At 39.6% G+C, this 19,010-nt stretch overlaps 1 protein-coding gene across 10 annotated transcripts in view; it reads right to left on the bottom strand.

Moving 5' to 3' along the window:
- The window catches only part of LOC121514889 (NACHT, LRR and PYD domains-containing protein 3-like), a 76,880-nt gene that overhangs the window by 27,040 nt on the left and 30,830 nt on the right, over positions 1-19,010 (bottom strand). For 8 of the 10 annotated variants that reach the window (XM_041795291.1, XM_041795298.1, XM_041795292.1 and 5 more), the window contains 3 exons: positions 15,166-15,339; positions 12,516-12,644; positions 11,617-11,787 (listed from right to left, as the gene is read on the bottom strand). In XM_041795291.1, coding sequence (XP_041651225.1) covers positions 11,617-11,787; positions 12,516-12,644; positions 15,166-15,339 — 474 coding nt within the window. The remainder of the gene's footprint in view (positions 1-11,616; positions 11,788-12,515; positions 12,645-15,165; positions 15,340-19,010) is intronic. The other 2 variants (XM_041795300.1, XM_041795301.1) reach the window with 2 other exon arrangements.

Raw genomic sequence — 19,010 nt, 5'->3', positions numbered from 1 at the left:
GCTCATTTCTAAATGGTTTCAACTTAATAAATTAACACTTGACGTGAAGAAATGTAACTTTGTGATCTTTTGCAACATAAATAAGTCTTAATCCAAAGAGCTTGCAAAATCATTCATTAATGGATCAGAAATTATGCAAGTAAAAGCTACTAAATTTTTGGGAATATTAGATGATGAAAGACTTAACTGGTCATATCACATAGACCTTGTTTGCAAAAAGGTCCACGAAGATGATAGGCATATTAAGAAAAGTATGTCCCCTAATTCATCCTTCTGCTCATTTAACCCTATACTATAGCTTTTTGTTTCCTTATTTGAACTACTGCTAAATGGTCTTGGCAGCTTCATATCCCAACCATCAGAAGAAATGATGTATCATTCAGAGGAGTTTTCTAAGATTCATCTCACATTCAAACAGATATGCTCCATCAGCACCACTTTTCATAAATTATTCTATTTTACCAATTCACAAGTTAAATATCTATCACAGTGGTTCCCAACCTTTTCCAACTCAGGGCCCACTTTTAAGTCTCACGGTCCACCTCCGACCCAATAAATACAGGGGCCATATAATGCATTCTCAGAGCACTTTTTTATTGAAGATTGAACACCTGTAACATGTTACAACACCTTCAGTATAACAGTTTTCAAGGAGCTGTCCATCAGCACCACACAGATATCAGACAATGACAAGCAAAGGGCTGTCTGTAACAGGCTAATTAACAAATAATTCATAAATAACAGTATCCATCAACAATGGAATATATATAACAATATATATAACATATAGATATAACAATTAGACATCCTATTAGATCCAAACTAAATCCAAATATCAAAAGAAGCCCATTAAATCAATAGGCTTACAAATAAACACAAACCCGATATAAAAATGATGTAAATTCTGCACAGGTCTAGCCAGATGAAACTTCAAGCAAAAGCAATAATTGCCACTAAAGAAAATTAAAACTTTTATAAAGCTGCAGTGGATCAGTCCAACAACAGGCCAACAATACGTTGACTCACCTAATGAGATGGCTGGTGTTGCATGGCGGCAACCAGATGCTTGATGTCTGGCACAATGGATGAAAGTTTCAGTCAAAGATCTGGCTCAACATTCAGTTTGCTTCTGTACTTAGTTTTTAATGCCACGAGTGCAGGGATCCCGTCTCACAGAGGTAGGTCGTCAGGAAAGGCATCAGGAATCTCACCGCTCTGTTGGCCAGATCAGGATACTCAGAAGCAACATGAAGCCAAAAGTTCGTCAGGTGCTTCTGTGAGAAGACCAGCTTCAGCGCAGTGTCACAAGAGAGATCCATGAGACTATCTTGCTCTATTGTGCTCAGGGCGGCGAGGGCCTCGTCACTCAAATCTTGCAGGTGCTCTCTGACAGCGCTGCTCACGGTGATGGGAAGCTGACTCTGTTCCTTTGTCAGAAAATCGGCCAGATTTTCAAACGAGTCATAGTTTGACTGGTTGACACACTTAGCCCACAGCACCAGTTTTTTATGGTTGCATCCACTTTATGCTGGACATTTAACATGTTCACTGCTGTCCTTTGAAGAGTGAGGTTAAGTTCATTTAAGTGGCTGAAAATACTGGCCAGGTAACCCAACTTAGCCAGCCACTCAAAATCACTGAAGCGCTGTGCGAGTTCAAACTTTGTGTCGAGAAAAAACACACGCACTTCATCGCGTAACTCCAACAGGCACGTCAGTACCTTGCCCCGGGATAGCCACCGCACTTCGGTGTGTAATAGCAGCTGGTGATGATCACTGCCCATTTCTCCACATAACACCACAAATAAACGTGTTTGCAGTGGACGGCTCTTGATGAAGTTGACTGCTTTGACCGCCTCATCTAAAACAGTCTTCAGATCCAGGGGCATTTTCTTTGTAGCCAGTGCTTCACGGTGTACGCTGCAGTGGACAGATGCTGCTTGCGCAGCCACCTCTTTCACACGCCGGACAACTCCGCTGTGTTGCCCTAGCATCGCACGGGCTCCATCAGTGCTCACTCCCACACATTTGGACCATTCAATCCCGTCGGAAACAATAAAGTGTCAAAAATGGCCTCAGTAGTTGAACGGGTGGACAAAGGTTTGCAAAATAAAAACTCCTCTTTTCGTACTGCACATATGCAAGCAGGTTTGACAGACTTGTGATGTCGGTCGATTCATCCAGTTGGAGTACGTAAAAGCGGCTCTCTTTTACGCTTTGGATTAGCTTTTCTGACATGTTACCTGCCATGTCATCAGTTCTACTTTGACTGTATTATCCGACAATGAGACGAGGTTGATAAGCTGCACTGCCTTCTCACCCAACATCACCTGAACGATCTGTTTTGCTGCAGGAAGAATTAAATTCTCGCCGATGGTGTGTGGTTTTCTCGCCTTGGCTATGAGTTGGGAGATCCGAAAGGACGCTTCCACAACCTTTGTGTTCTCGCTGCTCATACATTCCATTACCTTCTTTTTACTTTTATATTCCCTGAGCTTGTTCTCAAAAAAATCCAGTGGCTTGGTCACATACTGTCCATGTTTTGTCTTGAAGTGACGGCACAGTTTACATGGCTTCACGGCTTCATTTGACAATGTCTCAGAGCACAGGATGCACAGTGGTAATGGTTCAGCTTCTGTGCCTGTCCAAAAAAATCCCAGTGCTAAGAACTCAGCGCTGTACTTTCTCTTTTTTGTTTGACAGCAGGGAGATCACCTGTCGATTCACCATCAGTCTCTTGTATATCTTTCCTTTTAATTCTCCCTGTTGCTAGCCAGCTATCCATCTTTATACTCCAGTTTCAGTCATCAGCATCAAACATAAACAAGTCAAGTGCAATGCGCTCCCGCTGCAAAGTGGTCCAGCCGATAACGACAAAAGTTCCTATCTTTCATTTGCTTGTCACATGTCTAATACTTAAAGGAAAAACAAAACAAAATAATGAAAAGAACATCTGAACATTTTTAATATCCTTTAAACTAAGTTAACATTTAAAACATCATTCTGTATATTTTTATTTCTATATAATTACACCCCCCCCCACACACAAAAAAATCATACTATTTTGGAAATGATTTTTTTCATCCACAAGTTTATTTACAGAAACCAAGATCTCCCTGACACTTTTCAAAATGTCTTTACTTTCTCATATGAGGTTCATTCATATCGTACTCGGCACAGTAATAATAACAATCTATATTTACCCTTTACTCACACATCACATCATCAATTTAATGTGCCTTATAGAGGCCCTATGCTGTGGAATGGGTTACCTCCCCCATTAAGATCCAGATTTTCCCATTCTCTCTTTAAAAAGCAGCTTAAAAAACATCTTTTCTTTTCATGAATCTAGTCACTTCCTGCCCCCTATATTGCCTCAAATCTTATTCTATGCCTTTTCTCCATGTTGACAATCCCTCGTTGATTTTTTTTTCAGTATGTACCAGTGGTGTGCACAGACTTTTTCAAGGGCAGGGGCGAAACGAAAAAAAAAAAAAAAGGGCACACAGCGCGTTCTTGCCACTGAAGAGGGCACTAAGTTTCGCGTGTCTCGAGGGCTCTTCAGACATGTTCATATGTTCTACAAATGGCACATTATATAGCCTTAAAACAGACTAACTAGACAGACTACTCAAGTTCGTTTGTAGTTAGGATCAGCATCCACAAGCACTGTGTGGATTTAACGTTGGACTGTGAAGAACACACAGAAATAAATAAATAAATCCCTAGGGGGTCTGGGGGTCTTCCCCCAGAACATTTTCAATGAAGTAGATGCCATTTCCTGTATTCTAGTGCATTTTAACACCATATTAGCACCAGATAATCCAAACTGGTTCTGTGAGATATAGCTCTGGCTCAATATAGATCAAGAAAGGGCCCAACATAAAAGTCACTGCAGCAGTAATGTTTCATAGTATTTCTTGGTCCTAATGGTCTTCTGGGGTTTAGTGTTTTTCCACCAAAGAGGGCAGTTTAGTGTGTTTTGCCAACCAGGAGGGCACTTTAGTACACGTTTTGGCTCCCAAGAGGGCACTTTGGCGCGCGTTTTCCAACAATTGGGCCATAGGGGGGACCCCCACCCGTGCACACCACTGGCATGTACCTTGTCTCCTTATTTTTTGGATTCACAATGATTATGTTGTTTCCATTGTCTTCCACTTGATAGTGATTATTCTGAACTTTGTCTCTTTCTTTCTTTTTTTCTTTTTTCTATTTAACATGGATTATTTTAGTACTTTGTCTCCTTATTTTTCAAAGTTTGTTAGCCTTTGTTGATAAATATGAATGGTTTGTGACTATTGAAAGGGGTGGAAATCTCGTACAAGCCCATTAGGCTTCGTTCCCTCCTTGCACCATTTTTTTTTGTTAATGTGTGCTAAATAAATAAACCTAAAACCTAAAATGGGAACATTGGTTTGGAACCTAGAAGCATTCTCACCTTCTAAACAGGTGATGCACTCCATTTCCTTTTAGAGTGCAGTTTAAACACAAGGAATGTTTGTTGGTTGTTCTGTCATACAGCATCTCCATGTTTTCAGTCAGAAATGTCAGTGATTTAGAGTCACTCACTTTCACAAAGACTCAGATAACAGCAAAGGTAAAGGTATGACTTGAGATTTTCCTACCCATTGAACCATCAAACCACTTTGCCCTGAGCTGACAAAGGCTGCTGAACTTTATCCTGACTGGAGCGAGTGTGCATAAAGATAGCCTAGGTGGCTTTCCTTTTTTGACAGTTTACACTTCAGTCTTCATGAGCACCTGGTTTTTACCTGGAGTTTCCCACACAACAAGAGCTTGTGGTAAAATATCTCTGCAAATTCATAAAAGGGTTAAAAAATCAAACAATGAATGAATGTGTCATTTTCAGAATTACTTTTTTTTTTTTTGGAACTTATTTTTTATTTATTTTTCAATCAACAACAGTACAATATAGACATGTCCTTCTCTTCCAGCTGTATAGTATTAGTACCCATCACATTAATCAATTCCTTGTGGAGTAAACAAAGAAAAAGAGAAATAAAAGATTTAAAGAAATGGTCAAACATAAACATATGTATATATGCAGCCAGACACACCTACTCAAGAGCATATACTTATAACCATAAATGCACACCTGTGCACTTAAGCATATGAGTAAAATTAAACAATAAAGAAGAGTAGAATCCCTTTTAGTCAAACAAACAAAACAAAACGAAAATAAAAGGAAACCCCTCATCACATATCATAATCTAGAAAGTCCAGGTGTAAGGTGCAGTATTAAATTTAAAATAATATGGCACAATGATTGTAAAGCAGAGTAGCACGCGACACATACAATGGATCGGTACAAAGAAACTGCATCTTTACTGTAAAAGTAAAGCCAAAACAGGTTTCCAACGTGAGGTAAAAATGTCTTTTTGGAGTCTTAATAGGTAAGTGATTTGTTCCATTTGATAGATATCCCAGACTTTTTGCATCCATATATTATAAGTGGGTGGGTCTGGTTTCATCCATCTTATGGTTATACACTTAAGGGCTGCTGTAAATAGTATGTTTAACAAGTATTTTTTGGATCTCCCATTCAGACCCCTGGGTGTGACCCCTAGCAGTGCTACTCTGGGATCCTGTGGAATGTCCTGTTGAAAAATTTCCTTTAATGCATCAAATATCTCCCTCCAAAACAGACAGAGTTTAGGACATGTCCAAAATATATGAGTGTAATTGGCAACGTATGCTCCACAGTTTCTCCAACAGGAGCTGGACTGTGTCTGAAACATTTTTGAAGTCAAATCTGGAGTCCTAAAAAATCTAATGATCATTTTCCATTTAAATTCCCTCCACGTGTTTGAGTTTGTAACTAAATGTGCTTCAGTACACACTTCCTTCCAATCATCTTCCGATAAAGTTATATTTATTTCCGCCTCCCATCTCCGCCTCACCTCCAAAGAACTGCTTAGGGTCATAGTCAGAAATATATCATATAATTTACAGATTATTTTCTTATTGTTTTCCTTCCCCTTTTGTATTAGAATAAGAAACTTTTCTAAAGGGGTAGGTTTTATGAGTTTATCCAGCTCCTTTTGTGTTTTTACAAAGGTTCTTAACTGCAAGTACCTGAAAAAATTTGTCCTGGGAAGATCAAATTCATTTTTCAGTTGTTCAAATGTTTTAAGATCACCCACATCAAATAGTTGATGCAGATAAGACAACCCATACTCTGACCACCTTTTGAAGCCATCATCTAAATTATTTGGTGTAAAGGTCTTCATAAGACCAATACTTGTTAATGATGATATGCATTTAGGCAAGCCAAAGGCTACCTTTATTTTGTTCCAGATTCTGATAGTAATTTTGGTCCAATGTACTAATTCTTTTACAGGAGCATCTAAGAAAGGCAAAATATGTAAAGGCTCTGGGCACATACTTTTCTCGATATTAATCCAGCGAGTATTTGTGTCATTTAGCATCCATACTATCAGAGGCCTCATTTGAGCAGCCCAGAAATAGTACTTCAGGTTTGGGAGTTTAAGACCCCCGTCTGACTTACTTAACTGCAAAGTTTTAAGCCTAATTCTAGGACGCTTTGCCAGATAAATTTTGAAATTAATTTATCCAGGTGGTCAAATGAAGATCTTGGAATTTCTACAGGTAGCATCTGAAATAAATAAAGCAGTCTGGGCAGAACATTCATGCGAACACTTTCAATACGACCCAAGAGAGAGAGGGGGAGCATAGACCATCTTTCTAAATCATTATTAATACAACGAATTAGTTTACTATAATTAGCATCATATAAATTCAATAAAGATGGGGGGATAAATATACCAAGGTATTTTATACCTTTAACAGGCCACCTAAAACCACTTTGATTTTTTACACTTTAAGAAGTTTTATTATTTATATCCAGTGCCTCTGTTTTATCCACATTTACTTTGTATCCCGAATAATACCCAAATTTAGAGATGAGCCCCTTTACATATGGAATTGTTAATGAAGGTTCTGTCAAATACAATATCACGTCATCTGCATAGAGAGATAGTTTATGCACTTCCTTATCTATTACAATACCTTTTACATTGTCATCATCTCGGATTAGCTGGGCTAGTGGTTCTATACAGATAGCAAAAAGCAGGGGTGATAAAGAGCAGCCCTGCCGACATCCACGCTCTAATGTAAATCTCTTTGACACAAAACCATTAACTTTCACAGAAGCTTGAGGTGAAGAATACAATGTTTGTATCCAATTTATAAAGTTAGGTCCAAATCTAAAACGTTGTAATGTTTGCACTAAAAATTTCCATGACACACAATCGAAGGCCTTCTGGGCATCTAAAGAAATTATTACAGAATCTGACTTTATATCCTTTTGATGGGATATTATATTTAACAGCCGTCTAACATTATCCCCATAATATCTTCCAGTGATGAACCCCGTTTGGGCCGGGTGAATAATTTGAGTAATTATTTGATTAACTCGTCTGGCCAAAATTGCAGTCAGTATGCGTAAATCAGTGTTTAGCAGTGAAATTGGTCTATAAGATTGACATTCAGTAGGATCTTTACCCTCTTTATGTATGACCACTATATTTGCCTCTCTCCATGATGGTGCCATGGTTTTAGACTCTAATGCATGATGATATGCTTTCAGTAAAAGGGGGGATAATAGATGACTGAATGTTTTATAAAACTCATTGGTATAGCCATCAGGTCCCGGACTTTTATTGTTTTTTAAAGTTGAAATTACTTGCTTAATCTCCCATTCCATAATTGGCTCATCCAATTTCTTAACTGTTGGTTCAGTCAATTCAGTAAGTTTAATATTTTTAAGAAATTCCTTCAGTTTGTTATCATCTGAGCAGGTGTTTGTATTTTTATACAAGGATTCGTAGAATTCAGCAAAAGACTCTGCTATTCTATCTGGTTTTGTAACAAAGGTGCCTTGTGTTTTGATTTTTTGAACCATGTTTGACGACTGTTGTTTTCTCAATCTAAATGCTAGTAATCTACTTGACTTGTTCCCATGTTCGTAATATCTTTGGTTTGTAAACCTTAAGGTTCCCTCTATTTTTTCTGATAGTAAACTGTTAAGTTCTCTACGAGCTGCCTTCAGATCATTTATATTAGTTAGTGGGCATTGTTTGTGTTTATTTTCCAACTCTTTTATTTTTTCCTCCAATTCTCGTTGTTTGGCCTCCTTTTTTCGTTTCCTAGTACACGCAAATGAAATAATCCGGCCCCTAATGTATGCTTTGGCACAATCCCACAGTATAAGAGGTGATGTTTCACATGAAGTGTTAATATTTAAGTATTCTTTAAGCTCAGCTGTTATGAAAGTTATGAATTCTTTATCGCTAATAATGAAGCATTAAGTCTCCATTGTTTAGAATTGGATCTATAACCTATATCCCACTTTAATTTAATAGGTGTATGATCTGAAATAGTAATAGGCAATATTTCAATATCTACTATCCTATGCAGATCTCTTCTAGGAGTGAAAAAATAATCAATCCTTGAGTATGATAAATGTCTGCTTGAGTAGAATGTAAAGTCTTTATTTCTTGGGAATTTGCTTCTCCATACGTCTAGAAGTTCTGATTCTTTGGACAGGTATTTAAGCATTTTGCTCATTTTTGACAAAGGTGTTCTAGAGGCAGGTTGGCGATCCATTAGCTGAGACATGATGCAATTAAAATCGCCGCCCATTAAAAGCAGTCCAATGCTGTATTGGGTTATTACATTAAACAATATCCTGATGAAGCTGGGTTCATCTTCATTGGGTGCGTATACATTAAGAAAAGATACCTCTATCCCATCAATTAATCCGTTAACCAGGACATATCTCCCCTCCTTATCTTTATGTATCAACGTTTGTGTGAAGTTAACTTGTCTGTGTATAAGTATGGATACTCCCCTCCTCCTCCCCGACCGATGTGAAGAATAGTAAACTTTATCTGCCCATGACTTTTTCAACTTTTCATGTTCTCCATCAGAAAGGTGGGTCTCCTGTAGAAATGCAATTTGGCAATTTAATTGTTTCAACTGATGTAGAATTTTTTTTCTCTTTACAGGACTATGAAGACCCTTAACATTATAGCTTACCACATTTAGTGTGTCCATTACTTGTTGTCTACAAGATAGTCTTTTATACTCCAAAGTCTGAAGCTGGAAGAGGTGGGTTGCGGAGAGAAAAATTCTGCACCTGGGTCATGACTGCAAGTGTAAATTTTTGGTAATTAGGTGACTGCGAGAGAGGTAACCCCTAAATACTTAATACAGCTGTACCAGAATTTCTTAACAAAAGCAAAGACTTTGTTTGATAAAAAATGTGATACTTTTGTTGTTTTTATGTTTAACGCAGGATCCCAAAGGAACATAGGGATCAGAACACAGAAAACACAGGAACTTATGAAGCAATATTTAGCTTGCAATAAAATAGTGGGATCTAGTCCCGGGCCACAAGATAAGCAGCAATGTGCACAATCTGATTAAATTTGACTGTGCTGGGGCAGTGCTAAGGTAAAAATAAAAAGCAGGTTCTCGCTGATCAATTCAGCCCCTGCCGAACCGTATAACTGTCCATATCAAACAGCCCTTTATGGCAGACCAGCCCTCTAGAGAGTACGCAGAACCAAATCATAATAGCAGGGATATGTATAGTGTCCTTTTCACTTTGTCATTTACAAAAAAACATGACATAGGCAGTAAAAGCATTGATGAAAGGACAATCAGTGCCTCGCTGATACTCTGAAAGGGGTTATCATTAAATCAAATACGCTGGATATTAAACACACCTCTCTCTGAGACTGAGATATACATAAAAGAAAGCAAAAATGACTCCTTAGCACAACATTAAGCAATGTGTTACCTCTATATTGCACCAACATACCAAGAGATATGCTCAATTCTCAGGCTCTGTAGCTGGAATAACAACCTTCTGGACATAGTCCATAGCTTTTCGAGGATCAAGAAACTCCTTTTCTTCGCTTTTAAATGCGAAATCCTGAGCCTTGCTGGGAAAAGTAGTCCAAAGCGAACCCCTTTCCGTCCTCGTAGTGCTTTCCGTATGTCCGTGAATGCGGCTCTGGCTTTGGCAACGCCGGGGGTGTAGTCGGGGTAGATGGCAATCCGCTTTCCATTGTAGGTCAAGGGAGCTTTATCCCGGGCTCTTCTCAGGATCTCAACGGCGTCCCCATCATAGTGTAATTTAGCGATGATCACCCTTGGTCTTTCTCGGTCTCCGGGCTTTCTGGGCGCGAGGGTACGGTGCGAGCGGTCGATCTTTATGTCCCGGTCCATTTGTAGCGCTGTCTTTATGGCTGCGGAGACAGCTTCAGGTGAGCTGGAGCCTGGCTGCTCATCGATGCCAACTATCCGGATATTACAACGTCTCATTCTGCCCTCCATATCTTCACAGCGATCTCTTAGAGTTACCATCTGACTTTGAAGGCTGGTTACCGAAGTTCGTAACGACTCTACCTCGTCCGACCACGTAGATAATCCGCCCTTCATGTCCTGAATGTCCGTTAGCATGCGGTCCATCTCCGACCGAAAAGCTGTAGTGTTGTTAGCAATTTCCGACCGGACTGCCTTTAACTCTGATTTGAGCGCATCAAAATCTTCTGCGAGAGCATTTTTCAGTTCATCTCTTATGATTTTTGACAGCTCTCCTCGTAGCGAAGATAAGATGCTGGCTTTAATTTCTTCAGCGGTCATCTCTGTAGTTTTAGCTGGTGGTGATGAGGGTTGGTGTGAGTAACCAGGTGTCTGCGTGCTCAGTCTCGTGGTTCGTGTAGTAGGCCTTGGAGCATTGCCGCTGTATTTGAATTGTTGGAGCTTTTCCGCCATTCGGGACCACTTTGCTCGGATAATTCGAGTTCTAGTGTACAGACATTGGTGTCTACAAACTTTCTGACTAGTCCTCACATGAAAAAGCCGCTTTTTAAAGCAAATATTATCGATTCGGCAGGAGCTCGAAAGAACACGTCCTACTCCATGCTCGGCTCGCTAGCGCCCCCAGAATTACTTTTGAGGAAAAAAAAAACCTCAGTTATGTATATACAGTGCTTAACAAATGTATTAATGTATTAGACCACCTGTCATCTCTGTCTCAGAGACCATCCAGCATCATGAAGTGCTTTAATGCGGACTCTTTCATTTTCAGTCAGCTCTCCACGTTTTACCATTTTGAACAGGAATGAGGCATTTCAAACTGAATTCACCCAAATGTGAGCTGGCTCACTGGGCTTCTCTGAGAAGTCAGAAATGAATCAAGCATAACATTCAACCACTAAAACTCATTTTTCTCTTCAGGAATGACAGTAAATAACTATAATCTGACATATTAATCAGAAATATTAATGTGCTTTACTATTTTTTCAGTTTTTTGGTAAATCAGTACATTTGAAAATTCATGGACACCAATAAATATATTTTAGCATTAAAAATATCATTTGAGCTTCTACATATTGGAGTATTAACCATTGCAGAAACATAAAAAATGATTTTGGTAAATACCAGTGCTGTTATTTTAGGGCAGCTGTGGCAGAAACCTGACTTTGGTTAGGGTTAGGGTGCTCTAATACATTTGTTAAGCACTGTATGTATAACTGCAGAGTAGTTTGTAGATGTGTCTTACCCAAGCATCAGTCCACAGTGTTGATGCTGAAAAATAAAACACAGCAGCTCCACTCCTCCATCCTTGAGATTGTTGTTGCCCAGGTTCAGTGATTTCAGATAGAAAGACGTGTCCCGTAGAGCTTTGGCCAGAGAAAAACAGCTTTTCTCTGACAAACCGCAGTCATCCAGCCTGAAGGAAGATTAAAAGAGGGCCATTAAAAATAATAATTACCCATTCTCTCTACCTTAGACCTTTGGGCCAAATGTGTTCTATTGGGACCTCTTTTCATTGTTACGTAGATGATCTACAGATATACATGCATTTAGTCCTTCTAAGTGGATCTGACACTAATAAACTTCAGGCCTGTCTTTCAGCTGTTATTGAGCTTATTAACAATTATTGAGGTTATTAAAATGTCCTGCTTCAGAACTCTGCTTAGACAGAAATGATGGTTACTGGACCAGTGACACTCAATCATCTGTTTGATCATTTCACTCTGTCTTTGGGTGGCTGTGTTATTCATCGCAGAGACAGAGTCACAAATCTTGGTGTGCTCTTTGATCAGACTCTTTTGTTTGGGTTTTATATAAAATAGACGACTAGAATGGCCTTTTTCATCTCAGAAATATCACCAAGATTAGACCAGTTCTGTTGTTTCAGGATGCTGAGGTCCTTATTCACACTTTTGTTTTGTCACGTTTAGATTACTGTAATGTATTTCTGTCAGATTAGCCAAAAAGGGTCTTCGAGGTCTGCAGATGGTCCAGAACGCAGCGGCTCGTGTTCTGACCAGAGCAAGTAAACATGAGCACATGACTCCAGTGCTGGCCTCTCTTCATCGGTTTCCTGTTCAGGTTAGAGCAGACTGTAAGGTGCTGCTGACTTATAAAACTGTGAATGGCCATGCCCCATCATACCTGTCTGATCTGGTGAACCTGTATGTACCGACTCCTGTAGGGGGGATTCTGAGCGTCTCAAAGGTCTGTAAACACACGGCTGGTGAGCGGCCTTTTTCCTTCCATGCACCAACATTGTGGAACAGCTTACTGTAGAAATCAGGCAGAGATTCTCCACTGATGAACTTAAAGCAAAGCTAAAGACCCACTGGTTCACTGCTGCATGAGTCTGAAATTGTTTCTCAGTTTTACTGATGTCCATTTTATGTTTCAGTATGTTTCTATATGTCTGTTGATTCTGAAAACAACAGCAAGAGAGACAACCGAGAGAAGTTTACAGTTAAATATTACTGTATTTTTATTTGATAGCTAAGCGGTTATAGACTATTTAATTTACTAATCTCTAAAGATCTGAGTTTAACTTTTATTCATCATAAGAATCTTTGATATGTACTTCTTCAGTTATCCTCTATGATAGAGATCAGCTGTTGTAGTGAATTAAATGAAGGAAATGATTACTACAACATGTTAATTACCCCAAATCAACATGTACCCTGATCTGTATCGTATCGTGAGGCTGTGGAGCTGGGTGAAAATTAATAGACAGAGACAGTTGGTTAAATTTATGCCAACTGTATTGAAAATTATAATAATTCAACAGAAAACACTTGATTTAAAATCAAGGAAAAAAACAGATACTACAATCAAACAAAATTACAAACTACAAATAAAATGTTTCTCTTCTAAATTTAAATTTAAATTTAACCAAATATCACAATTCTTCCCTTTTAATAGAAGGAATCTCTCTGTGTCTGTCTCTCTCTCTCTCATTTAATTGTAAATTATCTAAAATTCAGTGCACTGATGTCTTTATTACAGCACATTTCTAAAAATGTTTTAGCATCCTGAATGATTTGTTAAGACTTATATTGATAATAAAATGAAACCAGTTCAATAGAAACACCTTAATGCCACAGACAGTGACTGAGATTAAACAGGTCAAAGTTCATCATCATACAGTCAGGATTTAACAGGTCATAGAAGTGGCTTATCCCTTAAAATGTGTTCTCAGTGGATGGTCATAAAGGTCAGATTATTATTGTTCTGCCCCCCCCCAGTAGTGTTAATGTTATTTTTCCATGTTTATAATGTGATGACCCGATCTCGTGGTAGTCAGGGGTATTATTTTCTGCTCTCACGTATTTTTACCTGCATTTCCTGTCTAAACCGGAAGTAGCGTTATTTCGGTGATTCCGTGGCCTGGGAGTGCTCAGTTGAGCTTAGATTCTTTCCTTTCTGTATGCTAAAGCAATGTCTGTAAGTATGAACAGTGTTTACAATGTTTATGTCGACTTACCCGCTGTGTTTGGGAGTTTCTTTGAAGTTTATGTGATGTTAATCGAAGCAGCTTGTGGCTAGCAGATATGCTAATGCTAACACGCTAATAAGCTAGCACTACCCAGCTAATAGGCTAATCCTGTGTTAATTTCTGTTTAGACATGCCTTATTTTATTTTTTTGTAAAAGGTTTAATGGAAATGTTTGTATTTTTGCAGTTTCACAGTCAAGAATGAAACATAGCATGAAGTAAATGTCATGAAAGTCAACTTCTTGTTGTGGAGTTCTTTGGAGACTGTTTAGCTGGTGGGATAGCTAGCATTGGAAGCTAGTGAGACCTACACAATTATGGTGGATGAACTCACAGACAAAAATGTGCAAAAATTAAAAGTGAACACCCTTTAAATAAATTGACCATATTCCTGTAATCTAAAGCTTCAGCTCTTCAGACCACTGTGTGAATGGTGGAGCTTTATTCTGGATATAATGTGAAATATTACACTCATGCATAAAGGAGAGGATATTGAAATGATTAAGTGTCCCTATACTTAAAAGACAAACTGGAAAAAAAATATGAACTACAATGAAAGAAATAAAGTGTTGGCACCAAACATTTCCTGGGAGAGGATCCCTAAAACCCCAATAATGGCATAATGTAACTTTAAGAAATGCAAACTGTCATCAGAACTTCATTGCACTTTATTAAATATTTTCTTTAGAGAACCTGTTAATACCAATTTTTAATGTGGAAGTAGTTCATTCAAGGGACCAAGCTTCTTTTCTCATTTGTCTAGTACTACTTCTCTTGGTAAAAAAATGCAATATTTGTTAATAGAGTGCTCAATCATCAGAAGAATCAATAGAGTACTCAATTACAAAAAAATCGATTACTGCAGCCATACTATAAATGCAGTTAAAGTTGTCATACTCACATATAACTGAAGCACTGAGTGATGATATTCAGCTCAGGAATATTGCTGAGTACCCCAAAAGATGAGTGAAAGCCTGCAGTGCTGGCACTGCTAATATTAGCCACATTCTATTAACCAACCTTACATCTTTAAGTTCTCAAAACAAAGGCAAATCTGATATCTGATCATATCTTGAGTTGTGGAAAATCAAAACTGTATTTAGATAATATTTATAATAATGACAGTTCATTTTTAGAGTTTACTGTTTGATTTTGCATAACAACTGAAAATTCAAACCATTCACACGAGTATGAAAAAGTTAAATGATCCTAAAATGTCATAAAAGTTTGGCACAGCTGGATATGAAAACAGTTGTTAACCACACAGGTTAGTTCTACAATAAATAAAGGCACATGAACTGACCATAGAGTCTCCAGTCTACAGTTGGGACTCTTCAGTACAGGAAACAGTTGCTTCACTCCTGAATGCTGCAGATCATTTTTACTCAGGATCAGCACTCTCAGATGTGAGGGGTTGAACTTCAGAGCTGAGGCCAGAGAAGAACAGCTGATCTCTGATAAACTGCAGTCACTGAGTCTGGGAACAGAACAGAGAACAGAGATTTTTGGCTCTAATCAAATGTACTCAGGTTGAAGACATGCAATGAACAAAAAACCCCCCACAAAACTACATAAACTGTGACACTCCATACAAATACATGCACAACAATCCACACCAATATCTCTAAAGATTTATTCAGAAAGCCACATGTACTGGTGCATTTCACAAAAATTAGAATATCGTGTCAAAGTTCATTTTTTCCTCGGATTTAACTAAAAAAATTAAAACTTCCATTAATTCTAGATTCATCTCACACAAAAGGGAAAAATTGTAGGACTTTTATTTTTTAATCTTGATGATTTTGACTTACAGCTCACATTATCTGAAATCCTGTATCTCTAAATATTAGAGATAATATTGCTGAAAGTTCCAAATTTTCAAAGGTCTTCATTCTCTGACTCTGGTTCAGTACACACACGCAACCATGGGAAGGACTTCTGACCTGATAGTTGTCCAGAAGAGAATCACTGACACCTTCCACAGGGAGGGTAAACCACAGAAGGAGACCAACCAACAGGGAGGAGCTCAGCCTTCAGAGGATTGTCAAACAAAGCAGATTCAAGAACTTATGGGAGCTTCATAAGGACTGGACTGGGACTGGAGTCAGTGGATGGGTCCAGGAGACTGACTACAACTGTCGTGTTCATATTGTGGATCCACTCCTGAACCACAGATGTCATTAGAGTCTCACCTGGGCTAAGGAGAAAAAGGCTGTTGTGGTCTCAGTAGGCCAAAGTCCTGTATTCATTTGTGAATCCGGGTCCAAGAGTCTGAAAGGGGATCAGAGAGGCCCTGAATCTTTCAGGTCTTGAAGTCCAGTGTTTGCAGGCTCCACAGTCAGTAATTGTTTGGGGTCCATGTTGGTTCACTGATCTTCATCAAGTCCAGAGTCCACGCTGTCAGCCATCTACCAGGAAATTTTAGAGCCCTTCTAAAAGCCTTATGAGATCCTGATTTCCTTTTCACCAACTACAGCCAACTGGTCTGACCTGAACCCCACAGAGGATTTCTGGAAGATGAGAGACCCCAGACTCAACAATCCAGACCAGCTGAAGGCTGCTATCAGAGCAACCTGGGATTCATAAACCCCCCAGAATGACCATGGACTGATCGGCTAATGGCACGAGTAGAGACGCAGGAATTTTACTATAACTGGCAGCTAATCCAAAATTGTTCTGCCCCGCTTCAGTTTGCCCCCTTCCCTGTCCCTGTTCCCCACTATGTCACTTCTCCTGTACAACACATACAATCACATCACCACAGTGCCACAGATGATGGTCTTCACTCTCAAACACACTCTAATAGATGGAAACTTCACCATGGTCATGACTCTGGTTTTTCTTTATAACTGAGAGAAAGTGACAGATGTGATGATACACCAGCCCCATGATCCCTGATAGAAGTCAGCTCTCTTTAAAGCACTTCTCCATGTTCTTATTAAACAAGATAACACAGGAGTGTCCTATTTTCAGTCACAGAAGTCACAGTTTATTTACTGTTACTTGTGGGTTGTAGTTGGCAGTGCTGTGTAAGCATGTCTGAATACGTGTCTGTGTCCATGCAACCAAACAGTGGGGTTCTTTGTTAAAGCTCTACATAAAGTGAACACTCTAAAACTAATGTTACGAATGTAACTACGGTTCTATGAATCCTGAATGACCACCAGAGGTGGTGCTTAAAGCACTGAATATTCCCTTTGCGCATGCGCAGTTCAAGTATGTATACCAACAACGTCACTTGTGACCCCTGGATGGCCCTAGAGAGGTTATATCTTCTGGTGTCATCCGGGGTTCTGTTCCTACAGAATCTTTTCACGGGATCACAAGGATTCTAAGTGACAGAGTGCTCTGGCGGTCATTCGGGATTTATAGAACCCTAGTTACATTCGTAACTTTCGTTCTATTTCATCCCTGCTGACCGCCAGGCGATGCTTAAAGCACTGAATGACTTAAACCAGCAAAGTCACGAGGAATCCTGCCACCCTACCTCATTGGGCAGAATTGGAGGACTCCAGCAGGAGGGACACCCCTAGGGGATGGGGAGTGGCCACATTCACCCTATAGAACCTGGCGAATGTGTTTTGTGATGCCCATGAGGCATCGGCACATATGTCCTCCAAGGGTACTCCCTTCAGGGCAGCCCACGACGTGGAGACTCTCCTAGTAGAGTGACAGTTCACGCTGGATGGCAGGGGATGGTTACTAGTTCCATATGCATGCCTGATAACATCCACCCTTTAGTGGGAGAGGCGCTGATTCGAGAGAGCGCAACCCTTATTAGGGCTGGCGTAGCAGAGAAAGCGCTGTTCTGACCACCAAATGTCAGCAGTAGCTGCGATGTAGGCTCTCAGGGACCGTACTGGGCACAACAGTTCTGGCTTACCCCCACCCTCTCCTGGTGGGGGGTTAAACTGTGCAAGTCTTAAAGGCTGGTTGAGGTGCGAACTTGTCAGCACTTTCGGGAGGAATGCTGTGTTCGGCCATAGAGTGATGCCTGAGTCATCTGGATTCCACCTCAGGCATAAGGGGCTTACTGACAGGACGTGTAGCTCACTGATGTGCTTAGCTGAAATAATGGCCACTTCATCTCTGTCTGTGCCAAGGGTTCAAAGGGAGGCTGGCATAGGGTGTCCAACACCAGAGGTAGACCCCATGGTGGAGTTCTAGGGGCTCTTGGGGGATGCAACCTCTGAGCCCCCTAAGAAAGAGGGACACTAGATTGTGACTCCCTACTGTGCCATTGTCGATTCTAGCATGCTGACATGATATTGCTGCCGCATGCACTCTCGGGGTAGAAGGTGACCGGCCATCTTCCAGGAGGTACTGTGTTGGAACTCCAGGACAGCAGAGGTGCAACATTATGTCGACCTGTACTGCCCGGTGTTGAGCAACGTGATGTTTGCTGGTGTTTCCTGCAGCTGCTTAATCATGCTGTTATTGTTTAGAAGGGGGCTGGGTGAGTGTTTGTGAAGTGATGGACAAGTTGTGTCCCACTTCAGTGTTCCCCCGGGAACATATACAGCGCTTACAAATGTATTAGACCACCCTTACCCTAACCAAAGTCAGGTTTCTGCCACAGCTGCCCTAAATGAACAGCATTGGTAATTACCAAAATCCTTTTTTATATTTCTGCCATGGTTAAAACACCAATATGTAGAAGCTCTTTAAACCAATTGATATTTTTAATGCTAAAATAGAATTATTATTGTTATCCATGAATTTTCAAATTTACTGATTTACAAAAAAACTGAAAAATAGTAAAGCACATTAATATTTCTTGATGAATATGTCAAATTATAGTTATTTACTGTCATTCCTGAACAGAAAAATGAGTTTTAGTGGTTGAATGTTATGCTTGATTCATTTCTGACTTCTCAGAGAAGCCCAGTGAGCTGGCTCAAATTTGGGAGAATTCAGTTTGAAATTCCTCATTCCTGGTTAAAATGGTAAAACATGTAGAGCTGACTGAAAATGAAAGAGTCCGCATTAAAGCACTTCATGATGCTGGATGGTCTCTGAGACAAATATGACAGGTGGTCTAATACATTTGTTAAGCACTGTATGTCCTTTATTAGTTCCATTAATACCTGGGAGATGGATCTAGTTGTTCTGAAACCATACTGACTTTCCATCAGAGTATTTTTTTTT

Source organism: Cheilinus undulatus, linkage group 9 (genome assembly GCF_018320785.1).
Source record: "Cheilinus undulatus linkage group 9, ASM1832078v1, whole genome shotgun sequence".
NCBI lineage: Eukaryota > Metazoa > Chordata > Actinopteri > Labriformes > Labridae > Cheilinus > Cheilinus undulatus.
This window is presented reverse-complemented; position numbering and strand designations above follow the sequence as displayed.